Raw genomic sequence first — 21608 nt, 5'->3', positions numbered from 1 at the left:
TGGTTTTGATTTTGATTTTTAACTGCCTTCTGTGCAACTTTCGGTCCTGTGGATGTCTTGGTATAGGTATTGTTAGAATGAAAAGATATGCTTCAAGGTAGTGTATCTGTTTGGTCTTAATAGTATTATGTAAGTATGTTTAATCACAGCTGAGTTTTGGCATCTTGGGCGGTAGAAGTGATTTAAGTCAAAGCGAGGCAAGTACTGTAGACATAAAGGATGTGAGGAATGCGCTTTTTTATATTTTCAGAGGATGACCTGAGCTGTATTGTTCTGGGAATGGCAACTGGCACATGCTTTGTTGACAGTGGTGTATGCGCGGTGGATCAAGAGAATGATGGTGCGCGGTATGTGTGTACGTGCTGAATTAAGGAGTTGTAATGTGTGAGCATGGATTTATGAAGGATGGTCTAGTGCACCTTGATTTGTCACCTTGCTGATTGACTGCAGCTTGATTGTTTGCCTGTGGAAGCTGGGCACTCTTTCTCTTCAGGAGGCAAATAGGCGTTTTATAGATGCAGGACTGTGGACATTGGTGGTGTTCAAGGGGCTGTGGAGTTGCAAAATGTACTTTTAAAAGGATCTAGTATTTTATGGTAACAGGTGATTCACATCCTTTACATAAGTTCAGTGTTCTCATCAGGTACCTATCTGAAACCCCTTTATCTGTCTTTCTTCCTGCACGTAAGATGCTTCCCCCACCCTCCGCCTTCCTTAATAGAGATTAATCAAGCACTTGCAATGTGGTGGTTGTGCTGAATGCATGAAGAGCCCCATACCTGCCCCAGGCAGCCAACACTTAAATTTAGATGTTGATAATAAAGTTGAGATAAACTCACCGATTAAATGTGTAGTTGAGGGATAGAAATTTTGAAAGCTTTTCCAGAAGGTATGTATTTGAAAGAAAAGTGCAAAATCATGGAGGCTTTTTATTCTTCTAACTAAGCAATTGCATTTTGTAGGATGTCAGAGACTTAAGATTTTATTTATAATTTTGTCTAGTATTTGCTGACTGATATTTACAGCTACTTCAGATTTCTGGAGAGTAAATTCTTCAGCAGTTTTGTATGAATGGTTAGGTATATATAAGGGCTATACTGTAAAAGTGGTTTGTCAGGTTATGTTGCAAGTGCGAGATACTGGGATGTTCTGTTCTTACTCACTTTGCCAGAATCATAGAATGTGGAAATTTCAGACTGAGAGGTGCAATTTCATCTAAGGGTGGAAAGTCTTTGTATGTACCAGAAAGTGCTTCTAGCTCAAACACACCTTTTCTGGTATCATACCACCTAGAGGGTGAGATGTCCATGTAAGAATGACTTGGAAAGAGTCCTTTGAGTTTGTGCAACTGCATTAAATAGGTATTTTCAGTAAACCAGATCCCATCTTCCAGTCTTGGTCATATCAGTGTCTAATGGAAGAGTGTTGTACCAGTAGCATGTTTGAGATAGACACAGGTATATTTAAGGTGGTTACAAAACTGCATGTCATCAGTGACCTATTTCTCTGTGGCACACTATGTAATACACCTTATCAAAGAATATATTTCTTTCTAACCCCACCAAAGAGAGTCATAATTGGAAGTACCAACCAATTGAGAGGATTTATATGTTCTGTAACAACCTGATTTTTCATATTATTATTGTATTAAAATATTTTTGTAACCATTCTTGGTTACAGCACAGAACAGCTGATCTCTTAATGTATTCTGCTGTGAAACAGTGTTCTCCCTACAAGATCCAGATCTTGGCTTCTAAATGGAAGATGAAATAAATTTTAAAGAATATAATTTTGTTTTTCAAAACAATACTGGTTTACATTTTGCTAAATATGTGCTATTTGTCTTTTCAGAATCTTACGATACCAAAGTTTGGGGTGTGTCCCCCCCCCCCAGTTAGACACAAATACGGATTTTTACGCAGAGGTAATTTCATTATCATGAAGTTATATGCTTTAAATATTAATGCAGTCAAATGAGCAGTTAACTGTTTACAGTTGACAGGAGCCTGTAATGTCTTGAGCTTCCTCAAGCTGAGGAAGCATGGTTGAATTATTTCAGTGTTTTCCAAGCAAGAAGAGTGTGTAGTTTTTTCTGTGGATCTAAATGCCTAACTTTCAGCTGTTTCCATTATAAGTATGAGGCTTACATAGTTTTAAAACTTTGCAATAATTCCTTTGCTGTATCAAAACTCTAAATAATCATCATTAAAGGATGTTTTGTGTTGAAGTGACAAATTTTGTACCGTTAAGAACATTTTAATAAAAACATGATTTGTCCTGGAAGCTGCAAACTCTGTTTAAACACATACATGAGTGTGAGTAAAGTTATATACCGTCTTTGGTCTTTGCAGGCTCTTCATTTTCAGTATTTTACAGAGTTGGTGGGGTTTGCTTATAACTCTTAAGTAGAATTAGTGTAGCTCTCATAACTAGGAAAAGCATGAGAGACAGACTTTCCTAGTTCATTAGAACCTAAACTTCTAGTACCAAATTACCTTTGTAAATGCTTAATTTTCCAAGTGATCTTAAATTGGCGATTTTTAGGTTGCTCCTCCCTACTGGAAAACAATTGCATAGGGAGTGAAACTCGCTGTAGCTCTGGTGCCAGCAGCTTAAACTCATTAACACTAGCAGCTTGCATTAGCTTGACAGTTTCAGACACCCTTCCCTGAGGAGGTTTCAGACTAGTAGTTTTCACTCAAGAGAAACATTTAGCTATGCTAAGCAACAACCAGCACTTTATGCTGTCTTGTTCGTGTGTTTCTAAGTTTTGAAACTTGTTTCAGTGAAAGAAGTGGTCTTGGGAATGTAATATGAAAGGCAAGTGGGCCTGCTTGAAGATAGGTTACTGGAATTAGGATCCATATTAATATTTGAGACAAAACCTGTTAAGCCAATTCCATTCTGTCCCAGGTACTAAATAAAGGTGAACAGAAAGTTTTTCAGCTGGAATTTTGGAGGCATATTTGTGGTACCCCTGTGAAGACAGATGGCCTGGTAGGATAAAGTAGTAGAGCTCTTATTTTTTTACAAGCAGAAAGTTTTATAGGTGAAAATTTACAGACAACAGAATGTACAGAAAGTTACAAATATTTGAGTTGGAGCATAGCTGAATCTTGCAGGTGCAGAAAGCTTACTAGAACTTTGCTTTTCCTATGGCTGACTAGTCTCATGGAAGTCAGTAAAAATCTGTTCTGAACCCACAGTTGCTCGCAGGTCATGCTTATTTAAGCCTTTTTAGTACTTATGTGATGAAAAGGGAATTATGGAATGTGTCTTAATACTGTTGTCTGAAGACAAATTACATATCGTGAGAACTGCGAATTTTAATGGTAGAAGGCTGATTATTTCTAATGAAAAGTCTGGTTGCTGTTAGTGCCCAGTACCTTAACATGTAGCTGGTACTGTCAACTAGCTGTGTCACTGTAATATTTCTGGACATTTGCTGAACAGGAGTATTTATGTTTTCTGATTGATGCAGATATTTTTTGCTACATGTGTTCTAAAGAAGCAGCTCTTCTTCCTGCTCATACTAATGGTTTGTTGGCTCTAGCCTTCATAACGAATTACACTATTTTGTGCAATAATGATCCTTAAGTCCAGTAACTTTCCCCTTTTTTTCTTTTTCAGCCTAGCAGATTTGAGGTGTTTCTCAAACGGTGTCAGGTGCATTTTCATTCCTCAGTATGTTTTGTATGCTTTCTCACTGTAGTAGATTCGAGTTCCCTGTTAAGTGACATGCACTATGCACTGTGCTTAGATTTCCTGTGTTTTAACTGCATGTCACTTTATGATGGACATATTGGGATACTGGGACAACAGCAGGCTTGACATTAAGAAAATAGAAGTTGTGACATACAGCTGTGACTTCAGAAGTCTTTAGCAGGGACAGAAACATACCCTAATAAATCTTGATCGCCTGTGTCGTGTAATAGTAAAAATGGCTGCTGAGAATCTCTATTTTGCTTTATTGTAATGTGTGTGTCTTGAACCATTCATTTCACACTTACTAGCTGCAGGACAAAATCTTATTAGTCAGAGTGAAATGCCATGCGGACTGCAGTTTAAAGGTCTGAGAAAAATTATTCCCTGAATGTAATTGAAACTTTTTGCCAGGCAGGTTTTTTAAACATATACCTGGTTGCACTTTTCTTCTTCCAATTGTACTTTCTAAATTTGTTATAATACTTCTGTTTTCTGGTTTGGTGTCCCCTCGCCTTACTGTATTACACTTGTTTTCTACTGCCTTTTAAAAATTTGTTTCCTAAATTATTCTGTTTTCTTTTTCCTCTCTCAGATTTTTATAGCTTTTTCTCTAAGCTGCAGATTTCTTGATGAAGGATCCCACCTTCTACTGATCTTTGATGAATTACCTAGCCCACTTGTGGTGCTATGAAATCATTTAACATGGTACCTCCTGTGCATGACTGACTTATGTTATCCCACACTCCAAGCACTTTAAATTCAGACAATAAGATGGAGTCAATTATCCCTGTTGTCAGTGGATATTCTTTTTCCCTTCTCACCCACCCTTTGCACAAATAACCCCAGTCTTACTGAGATGCTATTCCCTGTCTTGCTTAGGAAGTGAAGTAGCCATTGTTCCTTTTTGTGAAGAGGGAAAATAAAAGTTTTGGGGTTTGGGGTGTGGTGGTTTTTTGGGTCCCCCCCCCCCCCCCCCCCAAGCGTTCTCCCCATCATACTGAAACTTGCTGGCTGCTGTAAAGGCAATATCTCATTGCTGAGATTTGGAACTCATGTGCTACTGGGTAGGTTGGTTTCTGATACTTCATTCAGACCTTTGCCAAGATGTAGGTTTGACTTGAATCCTGTAACTCTGATCTGATCCTGCTGTTTTTAAAGACAGATCTGTGGGTTTAAATTATAAACACTCAGTAAGGAGAGAGAACTTTTATCTAAGAGTATTTTCATAATAATTTGATACTTCTTTTGAAATGAAAGCATGGGCTATGCAAAGTCTGAAGTGATTTGAGAAATTTTCCTGTTTGTTAGATGTTCTTGAAAATACATTATTTTTTCAAGTTAAATTCTTAAGTGTCATCCTCAGATTTTCTTCCCCACAAATCCATTATTGTGCTCCTGGTTCTCTTATGTTGCTATTTTGTGGAAGGTGAAAGCCAGATTGCACCTGTAGAACAAATTGGTTATTTCAGGAAGCAAGATCTTGTAATGGACAGAAGTATTTATGAAGTTGCATGGTGAGCTGGTTCAGAGAACTGATCCGGATGAAAATTTATCACAAGGAATGGTTATTTTCCGGGCAGACTGTTTTCCCAAGGCATCTCACCTGGCAACCCATGAGAATGCCGGTGTTGGCATATAAACAGGGAAAAAGTATGCTGCCTCCTTGGGCAGCCACACAGATTTAGATCAGATTAAAATGAACAAGTAACTTTGGCTTTACCTGATAATTGTCCTTACTTTGCCCAGAAGGAATTTTAAATACAAAGCAGAGATAATAGCTGCATAATGAATTAGAGGAAAAACTGGAAATAAAATCCGCTGTATCATTGGGAAGAGTGTGTATGCTTGAGTATTGCAACTGTAGAACCATGTGAAGGTTGAAATGAACTGCTGCTGTGGTACAGTGTCTGTTTTGATCACGCATAGACTTGCTGAACAGCTTTATATCTCTATGTCTGACCCTGGTAACTTCAGGGAGAGTGCTGAATGTAGCTTCTACTTGCAGAGGTGGAATATGTGCAAGTAGGAGTTCTGTTGAAGTATTGTTATTTGGTTGGCATTTATTGGAAGCTGATAAATTTGTGTTGTTAAATGTGCTCTGTTAAATTATGTAAGTATTATAAAAGCAAGACTGTCTTCCCAAAAGTTTACATTGTGCATTGAAAACAAACTCAGTGTGTTAATGTTTCAGAAAATACGGTTGCTCAAAACAAGACAGTATTTGGTAGTGGAAGATAACCATACCAAATGGCTATGTTTAGGGTTTACAGGAGCGTTGTGACACAGTGCAAGAAGAAACGCACAATAATATAGTTTTGGTATTGGCACATTAGACTTTATCAACACTAGATTTACTTAAATGCATGCTGGTGATTTGTGCTTGCACGAACACACATACCAGCTTTGTATTAACCATGATTAGCTGAGCTTGATCCAAGTAGTGTCTGGCGATTCAGTAGTTAAAATGCTGCTAGAAGTTATAAAACTGAAACTCTACAGGAATGGACATGTGTTTTTATGGGCTGTTTGAAAGGAGATAGGAGGAGAAGCCCAGGTAAGGAAAAGAAGGGAAAGCTCCTTTTACTAATTCTCCATCAGCGCAGCATTTGCCAGTAAGAGTGGGCGAGTCACGCTCCTAGCTAGTGCATCTGCAACTGCGCAGAGGGCAGTTGTGCAGCTGCTGGTGGAAGCTATTTTGTTGCTATGAAGGGTTTTTAAAAACTTGTTGCTGGTTTCAAAGTCAAAATTATCTAGTGTGTAAAGAGCTCTAAATGAAAAATGGAGTGGATTTTAAACCTATGTGTAAGCACATTCCAATGATGTGAAAAGAACAAGCTCTATTTTGGAGAGGTCAAATTCACACTTTGTGAAGTCAAAGAAGATTTTGCTATTTAGATCTTTTTTTCTACTACATACCACACTCAGCAAAGTTTCAAAATATTTAACAGAGTTTTGGTTTTGTTTTGTGTTGTTTTTTGTTTTTTTTTTAGGATAAACTGGTAGACGGGAAATGAATTAAAAATCTTTTTTACAATTACATTATAATTGTAAATTTGAGGAACCCTGTGTAGTGTGTGTGTAACATCGTGCTCTTAGCTCAGATGAGATTATTTTAAACATTCAGTTATTACAGTGTAAAAGAAAACAGTACAGGAGCACGTTACATGCTGCGATGTGTAGTACAGGCTGGTCAACAAAAAGCTGTAAGCAAGTAAGTGAACCTGTCTGAGTTTTCTTAAACTGAACCCTTCTGTAAAAAAATCCAAAACTTGATTTTTGCTTGTATTCTGCGTATTGCAGAGGTCTCTTTTAGGGTTTGCAAGGAGAGGACGTTAAATCTATTCTGGATATAAAAGTTTATTATTTCTTGCCAAGTTAGTGCTGTCTGAGGAAAACCACCTTTCCTCCAGCATAAATGTCCAGGTGGAAGTCTACCTGTCAACTTTACAGACCATTTGCATTTTTGGACCTCTCTTAACTGTTCCCTATCTACATATTCAAAGACACAGATGCATATCTATTGCATCTTTCTACACTCTTTATCTCTGGGAGGAAAAATGCTAACTTTGGGAAACAAAACTACAGATCTTGATGATAGATTTCCTTTTTGTTTTCATACAGCTTTATGTGTAGCCTGTGTTGTTAGCACATTTACTTGCAATCTTAGAATAAGTTAGTGATGTTTGAAAAGTAGTGCACTTACTTGTATCTGTGAATAGAAATGGACGGTTTAAAGTCTTGGTGTAGTTTTTACTAGCCTTCAAGAAGATACCTGAGCAGATAGTGATGAAAGCAAGAGTTTTTAAAGCAAAAAGGAATCTTGCCACCAAACAAAGAGAAAACTAGGCAATAAAAAGTGATTTGGAGCAAAGTAGCTTAATGGGATGAACAGTTACTCTACAGTATCATAGCAGTGGGTAGTTTTGAACGTCTGGCACATATTTTGATGAGTATATGAATTTGAAGGGACAGATAATGTGTTAATGTGGTCATATAAAGCTTTTTTTGTTTTGTATATGTGTCTTCAAGTAGCCAATTACAGAAAAGTAATAGATGTGAAAGGCATGTACATCTGTTGAGTGGTAACTACCTAGTTTTGTTTTCATCTTGCTTTGAAATACACAGATGGGACACAACAATAGATTTGAATACAAGGAAGTTGCCGATTCAGTCACAAGTGTTTAATTTTTATATATTTAAGGTAGTAGTAAGGTCTTAGACTTTCGAGAGTATATCATGGTGTACTAGAACTTTTCAAGATGTTGCCTTGTAAAAGAAAAATGTTGAGGTTTATGGCTGTCATATCTAAACCTCGTTCATAGGCAATAGAAAGCCTTCAGTTTACTGCAAAAGATGAGGGATTATAATGCTGCTGAATTCTGAAATGGCAACCTCTTAAACTATCTTCTGTGGAGACAGTGCTTGAGAAAAATCCAGATTCACAGTTCTGGAAATCACTGGTTTGAAAGCCTTTGTCCTTCAAACCAGATTTCTAGATACAGCCAAATAATTAATCTTAAGAAATGGAAAAAGCCTGAAGGTTTTTTTATCGTAGTTTATATGTTTTAGCTGCAGGATATTAGTAGAAGGCGTTTTTCTGGAATTGGAAATATGGTCTGCTTCATTTTCCATTAGACTGTTAAATACTTACAGGCAAATAGCCAGCTTCATACAGTGAAAATATGTTGCCTGCTGAGGTAGCAAGATACCTATGATAGATTATTTTTTTTGACCATTCCTTTAATAACTGGAAGATGGGACAGGCTAGATGCTGTATTGCATCTTCAGGCTTTCATATACCGCCCCATTAAACGTACTTCTGCCCAGACCTTTACTTCAAGAATTAGACAGTATTTATTTGCTCTCCAGTCTTTTGTTTCCCTGCCAGGACTCGCTGCGGTACTTCCAGCTACTGCCAGCGTTGCTGATTTTTTTTATGATGTGCATGTTGGTTTGCTTAGTTGTACCAAGACTAATCCATTTGAGACAGAGATGCCCAAATATATGGCATAGCTTTAATTTCACCAAAACCCAAGCCCCACAGTGCCACACGCCATTTTAGGTCTTATGAGTTGATGGGAAAATCATCAATCTTTTATGAGTTGATGGGAAGATGTGTTTCAAGTGAATTTTGAACTTGCAGTGAAGAGTTACTATTTTTCTGTTTTTTACAGAAGAGTCCCAGAATCGTGAATGCAGTTTCCAAACATCCTCTTGCTCTGTTATACCATATTCCCAAAGGCTGTGTCAGCTGCCAAAATTCTCCTGATCTAGGAGACAGGATCACTCTTCCCTCCTTCCCTTTGTAGCTCTACTAAGCGGGAACCTATTACAGATACCATCTCTTAGGTGGGTGTTGCAAGCTGTCCCTTGACGTCTAGCAGATGACAGAATAGATCGTTAGTAGCAGTCAGTCTTTATTTTGCATTTACATGGACAAAAGCAGGCTTGAGTACTTGCCCATAGAAATGCAAAAACTGAGGATGTGCTGACTGTGGCTCTGTCTTGAGATAAAACCTACCACTTAAGAACATATTTTCAGGTTTTTTGCATATAAAGCAGCTGAGATGCACAAGAAAGGAGTGATTGTACGATGATATAAATAATTCCCTCTTGTGTTATAGTCCTGATTACTATCCGCTTACATGATGTAACTTGTACCAGATGTGTTTTCCCACTAACTGGGAATTGCTGTGTCTGTGCACTATTCTGTTTCATGCACCTGTTCTTCAGACTGTGCGAGTATATTGAAACTTTTTTTCATGTGCTCTGAAATACTGCTAATGTGTTGAACTGTAGGTGACTGGACCGTTTTCGTTAAACACTGTTTTTTCACGTTTCAGTCTCTGGTTATTTTTTGGTAATATGCTTTTCAGAATTCACTTTATGTAAGGATTTCATGGAGCAGAGTTGTAGTGAGAAAGCATTAATGTTTTCTTATTTTTACGAAAAATACAGCAGAACTGTCTGTTGGGCAGTATACTTCAAGTTAAGTTGTATCTGCAATGCAAATTATGTTTTCCTGATGCATTTTCTTGTATTTCTGTCCTGTTTGCTGATGAAATTGATGACTTGAAATTCATTGATGGGTAACACTGATTAATATTAAACAGAAGCAAAGTAAAAAATCACACTCTTACTTACCTCTGCATTTTTACTTACCAGAATGATGCATTGTCTTATCAGCCTTTCAAAATAAACACATGCGAGTTTGTCATAGTCCTACTTATGTAGTAATACTACTTATGTATCCAAATAATGTGACTAGTGGGTGTAAATGTGTTTAACTTAATGATAACTTCTCCCTTGGAAAAGGTAGAGCTACACTTGGGCTATGAATTCATGTAGGTTTTAGCTGTACTAGAAGTTTCTACCTGATGAGTAGAGAGGAAGAAGGGAAGCTGGTGTTCCAGTTTTGGTTAGAAATTTGGGTGGTAGCCAGACTCTTAACATGTCCCAGGTTTGGTGTAATGTTGGAACTGTATCTAATTAATCCCCTCAACCAGCAACCATTGCCCTTACTCCTGTTCTGAGTGTAGTTTCTTCCAGAGCTACTTGACTAATTTGAAATTGGGACATTATCTTAAATAATGTAAATTATTTATGCACATGATTGTTTCACCACTTGTAAACTGTGTGCAGATCTGATTGCCCCAGGACTTAGTGGAGCTGTTGGACTGTAGCTTCCAACCAAAAGGTGTGCAGAATCCTTAAAAACTTTAGATTGTTCATGCATATGCAAAATGACATTGCCGACATTGCCTTTAATTATAACAGTTATTTTTTTGTTAACTTTTTCTAACTGTAGTCTGAGCCAAAGTCTTGTTTTATGGAAAAGAAAATTTCAAATGTCAAGATGCTCAAGCTTTGTTGTGGAATATGATTTTATGTATAGTGGTCGATACACCTACATGGCAGAGTGGAAAACCTGTTTATACCTTGCAGTGCCTCTTGACTGTATCCATTTAAGAGCTGCTGTTAAACTGAGATCTGTCTGCTCTTAAATTGAAGAGAGGAAGAAGAAGTTTTGAGGGTTGTCTGCTGTGAAGTTAAGAGGTCTTGTGTTGTAAAGGAAGTACAAATATTCTGTGATGCTTGTAGAAGGTGTGTGGTATTTCAGTGCTGCAGTTAGCTGTGGCTTAGATTATTCCCCTGTGTGTTAGGTGCTGTGTACTTTTGGAGAAATAATTTTGTCTTGGTGTCTTGTGAGATATGTTGAGAGCACTTCTTACTGTACCAAGTTGGAAGTGAAATCTAGTACAGATGGCTAGGAAAAATTATATTCTGTGCCTGTCTTGAAAGGCTGTCTTATAGGAAAGCAAGAAAATAGTGGATGGCTAATAAATTAATACATTTTTAATGTTGGACATTGGCAATTGCAATGCAATATCTTCTTTCATAATATTAACTTTTCATGTAAGAAGTAGGTGAGCTGCAGGAAAGCCCCAAGGTTTTAGCCTTCCTTCTCTTTTTCTTTACAGTGTGTGTAAAACTTACTCAAGCAGATGCCTCTGATTTGTGAATTGAAGCATGGGTGTGTTTTTAAAAGGAATTTTCTGGTCCTTACGACTATCTGGGAAGAGTAAGGGGAACTTCCAGATGGTAATGAAGTAAAAAATTGATTCAATGCCATCTTTGTGTCAGTAGACAAATCACTGTTGTGCCTGCAGTGCTTCTGGACTTGCCAACCTACAGTGAGATGTGAATTAGACCAGCGTCTGACATTTTTCAGAGCTAATATAACTTTTATATGGGCAGCATTTAAACTGGTTAAAAATAAACAAAATTAGGCCACTGTCACATTGACCAGGAGTGGCAGGGTCATCGCTGGTTGTGGAGGGCCCCAGAGTGCCTCTTCTATGCTTTTATGGGAGCCACTGGAAACATCCAGGCGTAAAGGAAGAGTAGTTAAGTGCACAGCTGCGGAGCTGGCAGGCTGTCGGTGATAGCAGGCACACAGCTGTAGGCCATGCAGGGGTCAGGAGCTCATAGGGAACCTTGATATGCAGAAATGACTGTGCAACCACTTCATTTACTGCAAAAGCTGGAAGAAGCAGTGTTTTTCTTTACATCAGTGTCGGTGTCTGGTGGATGCTTGCGAGAAGTCCAGTTGTATGTCCTTGGCACAAAAATAGGAGATAGCAAGACTGTCAATCTGGTCCGTCTCTGAGGGCAAACTGAGGACATGTCGTTTAAAGTCGTTAACTTCTGAGTATATTGCACTTGCTCTGTGCTGATTTCAAGGCATCTGTTGAGTCAAAGTTGGGGCAGGTAATTGTGCTAACACTCTCTGCTCTTAAGTTGTTCTATTTTTAGTACAGTTAATGTGAAGAAATGGGGTTTTTCTTCAGAAGTAGCAAAAGCATTGTATGAAGTGTTGCTCCCACACACGCATGCTTCCTTTGCCAACACATTTGTCTGCAAGTTTGTACTTTTTTCTGGGTTTGAGCCTTCAATATTTGTAGGCTTGCAAACCTTTCTTGTATGATCTTTGATTTCTAAGTGTTGCATGTACCTCAGGTTCATTCTGTGCTCATAATAGTTATTCCTAAGGTTTATGTCTTGATAAGCGTCCTCAAAAATTGCTTTGAAATTGTGTATCCTTTTTACATTTTAATCAGAACCTGTATTTCTTAGTTTTGTAGTATGGCTGAAATTCTGTGAGCCCAGGCTGTTTAGCAACTTTGAAAAAAGTGGATTCACCTTTAAAAAAATAGGGGGTGGGGGGTGGCAAAAATAAAACCATCCATATGCTGCTTTCTTACATTTGGGTTTAGAAATGTAAGGAAAAAAAATCTTGCACTAAAATATTTTGGGCAGCATTAAACTGCTGTCTCTCAGAACTGTTAGTAGTCTAATAGTGTGTTTGTACTAAATGTATAAGGAGGGCTTTGCTTTACCGGCTGTTTGACTGTTAAATAACGTTGTTCGAAAGTTGTCGGTCCCTTGAGGGTAGCAGGCAGTGTATTCAAAGTGAAAGTAGGTTACTGATTCTGCGGAGTGAAGTGGTTTTAAGACCAAATAGCTTTGATAACTGAGAATAAGCCCCTTTGTTGTTTTTATTTGAAGTGGTAGTGTGTTCATACAAAGTGGTTTATTATACAGAATATTTCTTAAATGACTACAGGTGAAATGATGACAGGATATGTAGAGACTATTTTGAAATTCAGTAAATGGTGGGTGGAGGTAAAGCCTCCTTTTTCTGACAAGTTTTGCTTTTTCTGGCTATCTAGCCGCAGCATTCTGATAGCCTTCCTGATTTACTCGTGTGACTTGTGAGAGATGCTTAATATGCTGAGGAAATAATCGGGTATCATTTTCTACATAGTGATTTTTCTGAGCTGAATATTTAAATAAATTTTGTTGAAGGAAAGCTAAACTGGATTTCATCATGCCTGCTGCTTCCTAAGGGCCTTCCTGGGTACCGAGTTGTTTGGCTTGCAATCACAACCAGTTTATTTTATAATATACATTTTTTTCCATCTGAATATTACTGTGATCACAAGCCAATGTTAACAGCCCGTCTCCACTTATCTCCCAGCCCAGCTGGGTCTTGGCACTGCTCTTCCTGCCTAACCTCTGGAGCTGGAGAAATGGGACCCTGCTGTGGATGGAGTGAGTGTGCAGCAGTGGGAATAGACCCTGCTGTTGCAGTGCTGTGAGTCTGTCTGCAGGTCACACTGTCAGGCACTTTCAGGGCGCTTTTTGAGTGTATTTGGAAAGAACTGGAGACCTGTTCAAGAATCTGTTTCAATTAACTTTAAGCTGGTAATCAGATGACTGGTTATTGGTCTGTTGCTTTCCCCAATGTGTCACTTCACAAAGATTGTAGGGCACAGTTAAGTCATCTTTATTATTCAGGCCTCTGAGACCAGTGGTAGGTTCATCTTCTGGTCAGTTAAATTCACTTTGAAGGGGGAAATTTCTGGTGGAAGAGTAAAATAGAAACTATTGCAATTAAATTGTTTCAAAACACACTTTGATGGAAGTTACAGCATTTGTGGTGTGGAGAGTATTTTAGTTCGGTACGATATGGAAGGAAATTTGTAATAATAATCCATGTCTGTAGTACTGCTTTAGGTTGGTGTTTTTTTTATTGTTGCTCCAAGAATATGAATAACAAAAATGGCTACAAGGTTCTGCAAAATCCAAGTGTTTTATACCTGTCTGCTGGACTTAGCCCAAGCTTACAGCCTCAAGGAATTGTTCAGATTCCAATAGTGGGAATCCAGTTTTCTTTGTATATAGCTGCTTGATCCATCCATTTTCTGTTAGGACCCTTCTCTGTCCTCTAGTCATGGGATGTCTCTTAGGTTCTGTCCTTCATTCTTTTCTGCACCCTCTAGTCACAGGTTTAGCTCTGAATATGCTGTTTGATCGGGATCCAATGTATTACTGATTTGATCTGCACAGCCAAAAATCTTGGCTTGATGTTGCAATACTGTGCTACCAAAAGGTAATTGTCCTGGTGAAAAATAGATGTGAGAGATTGATTGCTTGTATTCATTAGGGATCATGTGGCATTTTTTGCAAGAGGAAGTAACAGCGACCTGGTCAAATTCCAACTTGGATAACTGCAAATGAAATTTAGATGGGCAAACGTAATATTGTTTGGCTACTGCATTGAGGAATAAGTAGCTGGGGGAAGGGAGCATGAGACAAAAGAATAAGTGCCTTAAACCAAGAGGCTGTATGAGGGATCTCTGAGGTGGAAACAGGCAGGGGACATGGCGTTCTTAATCTGATTTAGTACTGCAAGTTGAAAATGTCTCCATTGAAATTATTCATGCATATCTACATTAATGGAATGTTGTTCGGTATATGTCCCCTTTCTGAGTAAGGATGGGCTCCCTTTGGGAGGTAGAGAAGAGCTATTTCTGTGTAGGTGTGCACCTTGTTTGATGGAGAGGCCTATGGGAGCAGAGCAGAGTTTTGTGGCTGTTGGTGCTCCAAAGAGTCCAAGAGAAGCACAGATCAGTGTCTTGGCCCAGCACCGAGGCAAGTGGCAGTGATCTTTGGTGGGTGGAGGATATTCATTACCTGGATTTCCATATCTCAGGAGTCTAGTACCAGTTCTGATCGCTACAAAAGGTACATGTATTTGTACCTAACTGCTGGTTTTGCTTGAGAGAGTGCTATAGGACAGTCCCACCCTAGCAGATATACCTCATAGGTGATGCACCCTGTGCTTTACCTCAGCTGTACACATGCAGAATTTGTTGTCAATTCTAGTGATTTTCTTAATTGATTTTTGTTTTCTCTGTTGTCTTTTGTAGATAAAATGTTCAGCAGTTTGTTGGCAACTTTTCCCAGAAGAATAATAACTACTGCTCTGCTCTTGCCATAATACCAGAATTCTGTGACGTCCGCATCAGTGCTAAACACCAGCAGAGAGTCTTACTTTGTTCATTCTGTGTAGATGGCACAGGCGTCAGTCTTGAGAGTCCATCCTGATTTAAAGCTGCTTACTTGGTTTTCTGGGATTAAAGGTGCTCAATGAGTCAGGGCCCCCCAAATGAGTCAAACAGCCAATTCTTGCCAACAGTTGGTTGAAAACTGTGCTGCACATGTAGCAGGGATGGCGCAAGAGGACAGTCGCCGTGGTCAAGTGCCACCTACATTTTATCATGGTGCCAGCCAGGAGCTTGATCTGTCCACCAAGGTATACAAGAGAGAGTCAGGAAGTCCTTACTCTGTGTTGGTGGACAGCAAAATGAGTAAACCACATCTCCATGAAAGAGAGGAGCAGCCGTATTTCAGGGAGAACAGATCGGTAGGAGAGGTCCGGGCTGTGAAGGAAGATAGAGAAAACTCTGACGACTCTGAGGAGGAAGAAGAGGAGGAAGATGAAGTGACTTACAAAAGGGAGCAGATTATAGTAGAGGTAAACCTTAACAACCAAACATTAAATGTATCAAAAGGGGAGAAGGGTGTCCCCTCCCAGTCCAAAGAGACTGCTGTTCTTAAGACCAGCAGTGAGGAAGAGGAGGGTGACAGTGGGGAAGAGGCCACTGAAGACAGTAATGATGATGAGGAAAATGAGAGGCAGAAGAAAAAAGAGAAAAGTGTGGAAAAAGTTAGTGTTGCACAAAGGAGAACAAGGAGAGCTGCATCTGCTGCAGCAGCCACAACTTCCCCATCACCCAGAACTACAAGGGGTCGTAGAAAGAGTTTGGAGCCCCCCAAGCGTAAGAAGAAAACTGCAAAGGAGCCCAAGGCACCTGTGCAGAAATCAAAGTGTGAAGAGAAGGAGACTTTAACCTGTGAGAAGTGCCCCAGGGTGTTTAACACACGCTGGTACCTGGAGAAGCACATGAACGTCACTCACAGGCGCATGCAGATCTGCGACAAATGTGGGAAGAAATTTGTTCTAGAAAGTGAGCTGTCCCTTCACCAGCAAACAGACTGTGAAAAAAATATCCAGGTAGGTTTGCTCACCTGCTTGCCAGATTTCCATACCTTCTGTCGTGCCCTGGATACACTAGTGGACACTTCAGAGGGGGAAATCTTTTATGCAGATCAGGTTCTGACCGAGACCTTGTCTCTACGTATCAACACTTTGGTGTCTTCCAACAGAATTAAATTGCAGGGAACAGAGTGTACAACTGACATATGCTTTAGCAGAGTTACTGTAGTATTAAACTATGAGTTGGGGAAAACACAAAGCTACTTTAACAAATGTCAGACTCAAGAGTAACTGGCCTGCAAACAAGCACATTTGCAGTGAAGTACTTTGACAGGTCAAACCATCCTTCTTCAGGTGCTGAGCACCTGCAGCTATCGCTACCTTTAAAGTTCAAACTCAGTCACAGAGCATGTCCAGGTAAGGTTTCCAGGGAGAACAGAACTATGGCACTTTGCTGGTATTGGAATCAAAAATTTGTAAAATACCAGAGAGGCAAGCAGGTGAGAAAGAAACTAGTGAAGTCAAGATTTGGAAGTTGTGTTAAAGTTTAAAGTGAAGTTAGTTTTTAAAATCCTACGGAGGTAATTATATACAGGTAATTTTCAGTAAGCATTCATGTATGCATATGGAAGCATATGAATTCAGAGACTAACTCTGTTTGTGAGTCTACCCTTTTCCCACTGTTTAAAGCTGAGTAAATCTCACTGATAATATAAAGATCTCTGGTGTTTCTCACCAGAAGATTTAGAGCTTTTAATTTTATACAACAATGGAAGCCTGTGTTGTAATAGAACCATTTTAAAGTTTAAGTTGTGGAAAGCCTTTCAGAGTTTCTGATTCATCTGTGGTTTGTATTTTGCTTGTAGGCATCTATGTTCTCATGTAACTGGGGGCACTGTTGTTTTATCTGACAATTTGAATGTGCTTTTTTTTGCCTTGTTAAACTAGGCACAGCATTGCCACCTACTTCTGAAATAATCCCACTGCCAGCATGAAGCAGCTTAGGTTCAGCTTTTGTGCAGCTGAAATGTTGAGAGTTTGTAGGGCCACAAGTTTTTTTCTGTCCAGTGAGTTTTACCAGAAAGATTTAAGATCTTTTGTTTGTTTGTTTAAATGCTAAACTGAATTGGTATTCAGTTCCCACTGTGTGTGGGACAAGTTGAAATATTTATTGCAATTTCATTTTCCTGTAAGACTCAAATGCAGCTCTGTATAACACTATGCTATTTTTCCTTATGTTTCAGCTCATAGGAGGAAGACTGAAGGAAGGAGTATAATATAAGATAATGAGTCTTGAGCATAGTTATTAAAATACATAAACATGGCAGTTTTTGAAATAAAAGCTTCAAAAGTTTAGTGTAGGAGAGAACATTTAAATGTAAATCTAAGGAACGTCCTGTCATCCAGGTGGCTCATTCACAGCATAAACCCTTGCGACTTTAAACATGAATTCATGAACAGTTTGAATGTGTGGTATGGAATGGAAAAGTATACTGTAATCCATGCACACACCTGCTTCTAAGGGGTTACATTCCTCTGTCCAAAAGTGATAGAAAAAGAGCTTGTAGAAATTGTGGTTTTTTATATCCAGTATGAGAAGAATTGGGTCCAGAAACTTGCTCAAATATTTCTAGTGCCAGAAGCACTGCTAGTCATCTTCAAGTTCTCTGTATAAGCATCTATTCAACAATTATTTTCGTCTGTCCTGACGTTTGGAATGTTTCACCACAGCCTGCTAATTTTTTTTTTTTTAATTATTACACTTGGCAAAAGGAGTAAGGGGATATGAAAGTTTTACATTAATGTAGGGTTGAATATATCAAGGGGGATAAGGAGCTTTGTCTAGGGAAAAAAATGGTTTCATTATGCAAGTGGTACTTGAACATGGCTGGCTTCTCTATATTTTTCATCTAAGTGATGGAATATATCTGGTTTTCCAGGTAATTTTCTCTTTTTCATACTTTCAAAGTTAGCACCTTCACAGAATTTCTGTCACCGTAGATTCTCTCTTTAGTAGCTCTCAGTAGTAGTTTTCTAAATTACTTGCTGCTGATTGTCAGTTAAATTGTAGGCTGACCACTTAAAGGACTTGCTTAACCTTAAATCAAAGGATTTTTGATAATTTCATAGCATTGCTTTACTCTCTAGGGTTCCCCCCCTGCCCCCCAAGGGCTATAGTTTGTTCCTCACATGCCTTCAAGTAGGTACTTCTGGAGGCAGGGGCTCTCCTTGGAGTCAGCATGGTGGGCAGTGTACCAGTTTCCAAGCCTGCAGAGATTCAAGCACTGTGGAAGCAGCGTAATTTGTCTGTGCAGAGAACAACTCCATCTTGGCAGAAGTATTTGCTAGTTCTGCAGTGAACAGCTTACAGTCCTTTGAGCGAAGGAGGGTAATTGATAGGCAGAAAAATGGAGATGTACCAGAAACCCCAACAGCTAACAAAATTCACAAGCCACAATTCCTTCCTCTTCACTGCAAAGATGAAAATGACTTGGTATCCTCACATATGTGTCTGTTGTCAGGTTTTACAACTAAGGTTCTGGAATTTTCAAAGTTTCACAAGGATTTTTTTAATCAAGTCTGTAGCAAGACCTAACTACTGGGGGAAGAAAGACATGTGTGAAGGGCTGTGGATTCTGCTCATCGCTGACTTCTGGACATCTCACTGTAGTTGGGAGAGTTTAAAACATTGTTTGCATGTTGTCATTTTAGACCTACAGTGCTACTGATACGTATAATTGAAGAGTCAGAACACAAAAGACGGAGGTGACAACTTGCTTTGCTGTATGAGCTGGGTACCAGACTCTCCGCATGATCAAGAGCTGCAAGACGGAAGCTGTCTTCTGTGTAGAGCTAAAAGGATGAGAGAGCTTCGAATAGCTCATGGGCTGTTAGACCTGGAGTTTGAGTAGTCACAGTGCTCCTGTGAAAGACAGGGCTGGATGTGCAGATGGGTTTAGGGCAACTTGGTGGTGTTGGCCTCCACCACCTCTGTTGACTTCTTCCCACACCAGCAGCATCAGTGCCTGTGAACCTGTCTTCTTTGTGTTAGCTCCTTGAGGGCTGCGTCCAGCTATGTATGTATGCTGCTGTGTTTTGGAAATAAGTTAGTTCAGTGGCTGTGGTGCTCTTCAGGTGGCACCAAAATACAGTGTATTAACATCCTCTCTAATCTTGCTTGATCTGGGTTTTCTTAGTGTAATTGTTTCACTTGTGAAAGAGTGAATGTAAGCTGAAGTACAGTATACAGCGTTTTGACTTGTTTTGGGCTTCTTTTTTGTCATGCAAGAGGAAGATACCTGGCTTAACTCCACTAACTTGAATCACTGAATCTTTCTAATTTAAACTTCTTTCTATTTATCCCATTCATTCAGTGTGTTTCCTGTAATAAATCATTCAAGAAACTCTGGTCCCTCCATGAACATATCAAGATTGTCCACGGATACGCAGAAAAGAAATTCTCTTGTGAGATTTGTGAAAAAAAGTTCTACACCATGGCCCACGTGCGGAAACATATGGTTGGTGAGTTAGTGATCGGTGCTTCTGTTGGCTCTGCTTCATAATGTGCCTTTGTGGTTCTTGACTCATAATTGGTATTTTGAGCAGGAAAATGATAGGCAAATTCAGTTGTCTGAGCTTTATCCTTAGCAAAAACTTTGTCTGTAGTGCTGGGCAGTAAGCAAAATATGCGTATGTGTACATATATGTATATACTTATAAGCTGTTCAGTAGTAATCATTTTCCTGCTCAGAGTTGCAGGGGAAAATTGGTTGAACTGTTTGCATTTGAATGACCTTCTCTAATGTACTGTTGTGTTGCAGCACACACAAAGGACATGCCATTTACATGTGAAACCTGTGGAAAATCATTCAAACGCAGTATGTCTCTCAAAGTACATTCCCTACAGCATTCTGGAGAGAAACCTTTCAGATGTGAGGTGAGGTGGCAACTGTTAATATGTTTAGATATGGTAGCACAAGATACAAAATTAGTAACACTGTCAGCAGGGAATGTAGGTGGAAACTGAATTGACTGACTCGTAAATGAGGTGCAGTTTCAGAAACATTTGGGGAAAATTCTTTGTGTGGAGAGCACAGCAGGAGTGCAGCTAGCAGCAGTTCAGATAGAAATGTATTTGGTTGCTTTTACTGCTGGCTGTCGTATTTTTCTCAATGAGTACACACTACAGCAGGATTTGAATCTAGTTTTCAGTCAGTGCTCATAGCAAAGCCTAATGCAAATTATGTTAATCCTTCCTGTCCTGCTCAGTAACTTGAAACAGATAAAGTGGTGACAGTGAAAATAAACAAATTACTGCTTGATTTTCACTTGTGGGAAAAACTGTTGTCCTTGCTGCAAACTATTATCGCCTTGAGATCTAAAAGTGCTCTGAATTTGCATTTTTTTTAAACCATCTGTGTGTGGGAATGGAGGAGAGTATCACTCTGGTGTGATTGTGATTGTAATTTTACATCTGCCCTCAGGAAGGAGACTGTACGGGACAGACTTACCCGGTCATACATCTGGGGCAGATGATGTCTCAGTCATCTGATAGGGATGCTTGTGGGTATCACATGATGGAGGCAGAGGGGGTGCAGAGCCTTCCTGTTTCCAGGGCAGGTCTGTGGCTCAGCCTGTCCATGAAGTGGGGCACAGCTCTGGCCAGACACATAGTAGTAATGGCAGTAGTGCAGCCAGAGTAGTGTTGGGGATAAGACTTGTAGAGAAAGAAATTACCTCATACTAATAAATCATAGCTGGAAAGCAGACTGGCTTGCTTAAAAACAAGCCTGCCGTAGAGCTGTGGTTGGTTTTGCTGTGTGAGTGGAGTCCTCTAGTGGTGGAGGCATGCCGTGGTCCAGGAGAGATCGCTGGCAAAGCTGCAAAACCTCCAAATGATAACTTAAGCCAACAGAACTTTTGTGTTGGCATAACTGTGTCTCTGCCGGGCTTTTGCCAACAGATGTGTCAACTGAAGGCTGTGGCTGTTCCATGCTCCTTGCCGAGGCTTCTGTGCCAGCAGACCTTTTAGTACAGGCCAAATTCAGCTCTCACCAAATAATTCAAATTCTGCATTTGTGTGAGGGTCTCTGTGTGTTCTAATTCAGGTATTCTTTACCCCTCCTTCACATAGTACATCGGAGTGCTGTCTCATGACTGCCTTGATTCCAGATGTGTGATGCCCGAGTATCATGGATTGCTGTTTTTATGTTGCAGAACTGCGATGAGAGGTTTCAGTACAAGTACCAGCTGCGTTCCCACATGAGCATCCACATTGGGCACAAACAGTTCATGTGCCAGTGGTGTGGCAAAGACTTCAACATGAAACAGTACTTTGATGAGCACATGAAAACACACACTGGTAAGAACTTACCAAAGAAACGAACAAATACCTCCAGGACAAAAACTTTCCTGTACTTCCAGCTTTGTTCCCTTCCTTCGAATTTGGGATCAAAACTGTGATCCTACCTAGAAAATCCAACAGGAAAGGTTATTA

General features: G+C 39.5%; 1 protein-coding gene across 3 annotated transcripts in view; it reads left to right on the top strand.

Annotated features, from left to right (window-relative positions):
* The window catches only part of ZNF652 (zinc finger protein 652), a 34395-nt gene that overhangs the window by 1075 nt on the left and 11712 nt on the right, over positions 1-21608 (top strand). For 2 of the 3 annotated variants that reach the window (XM_037411176.1, XM_037411177.1), the window contains 4 exons: positions 14982-16129; positions 19486-19633; positions 19933-20048; positions 21329-21473. In XM_037411176.1, coding sequence (XP_037267073.1) covers positions 15221-16129; positions 19486-19633; positions 19933-20048; positions 21329-21473 — 1318 coding nt within the window. In that variant the 5' untranslated portion in view covers positions 14982-15220. Of the gene's footprint in view, positions 1-1900; positions 1925-14981; positions 16130-19485; positions 19634-19932; positions 20049-21328; positions 21474-21608 lie in introns of those variants that run through there. The other variant, XM_037411178.1, reaches the window with a different exon arrangement.

This window comes from Falco rusticolus, chromosome 18 (genome assembly GCF_015220075.1).
Source record: "Falco rusticolus isolate bFalRus1 chromosome 18, bFalRus1.pri, whole genome shotgun sequence".
Classification (NCBI taxonomy): Eukaryota; Metazoa; Chordata; class Aves; order Falconiformes; family Falconidae; genus Falco; species Falco rusticolus.
Note: the sequence above shows the minus strand (reverse complement) of the source record. Positions and strands in the feature narration are given on the sequence as shown.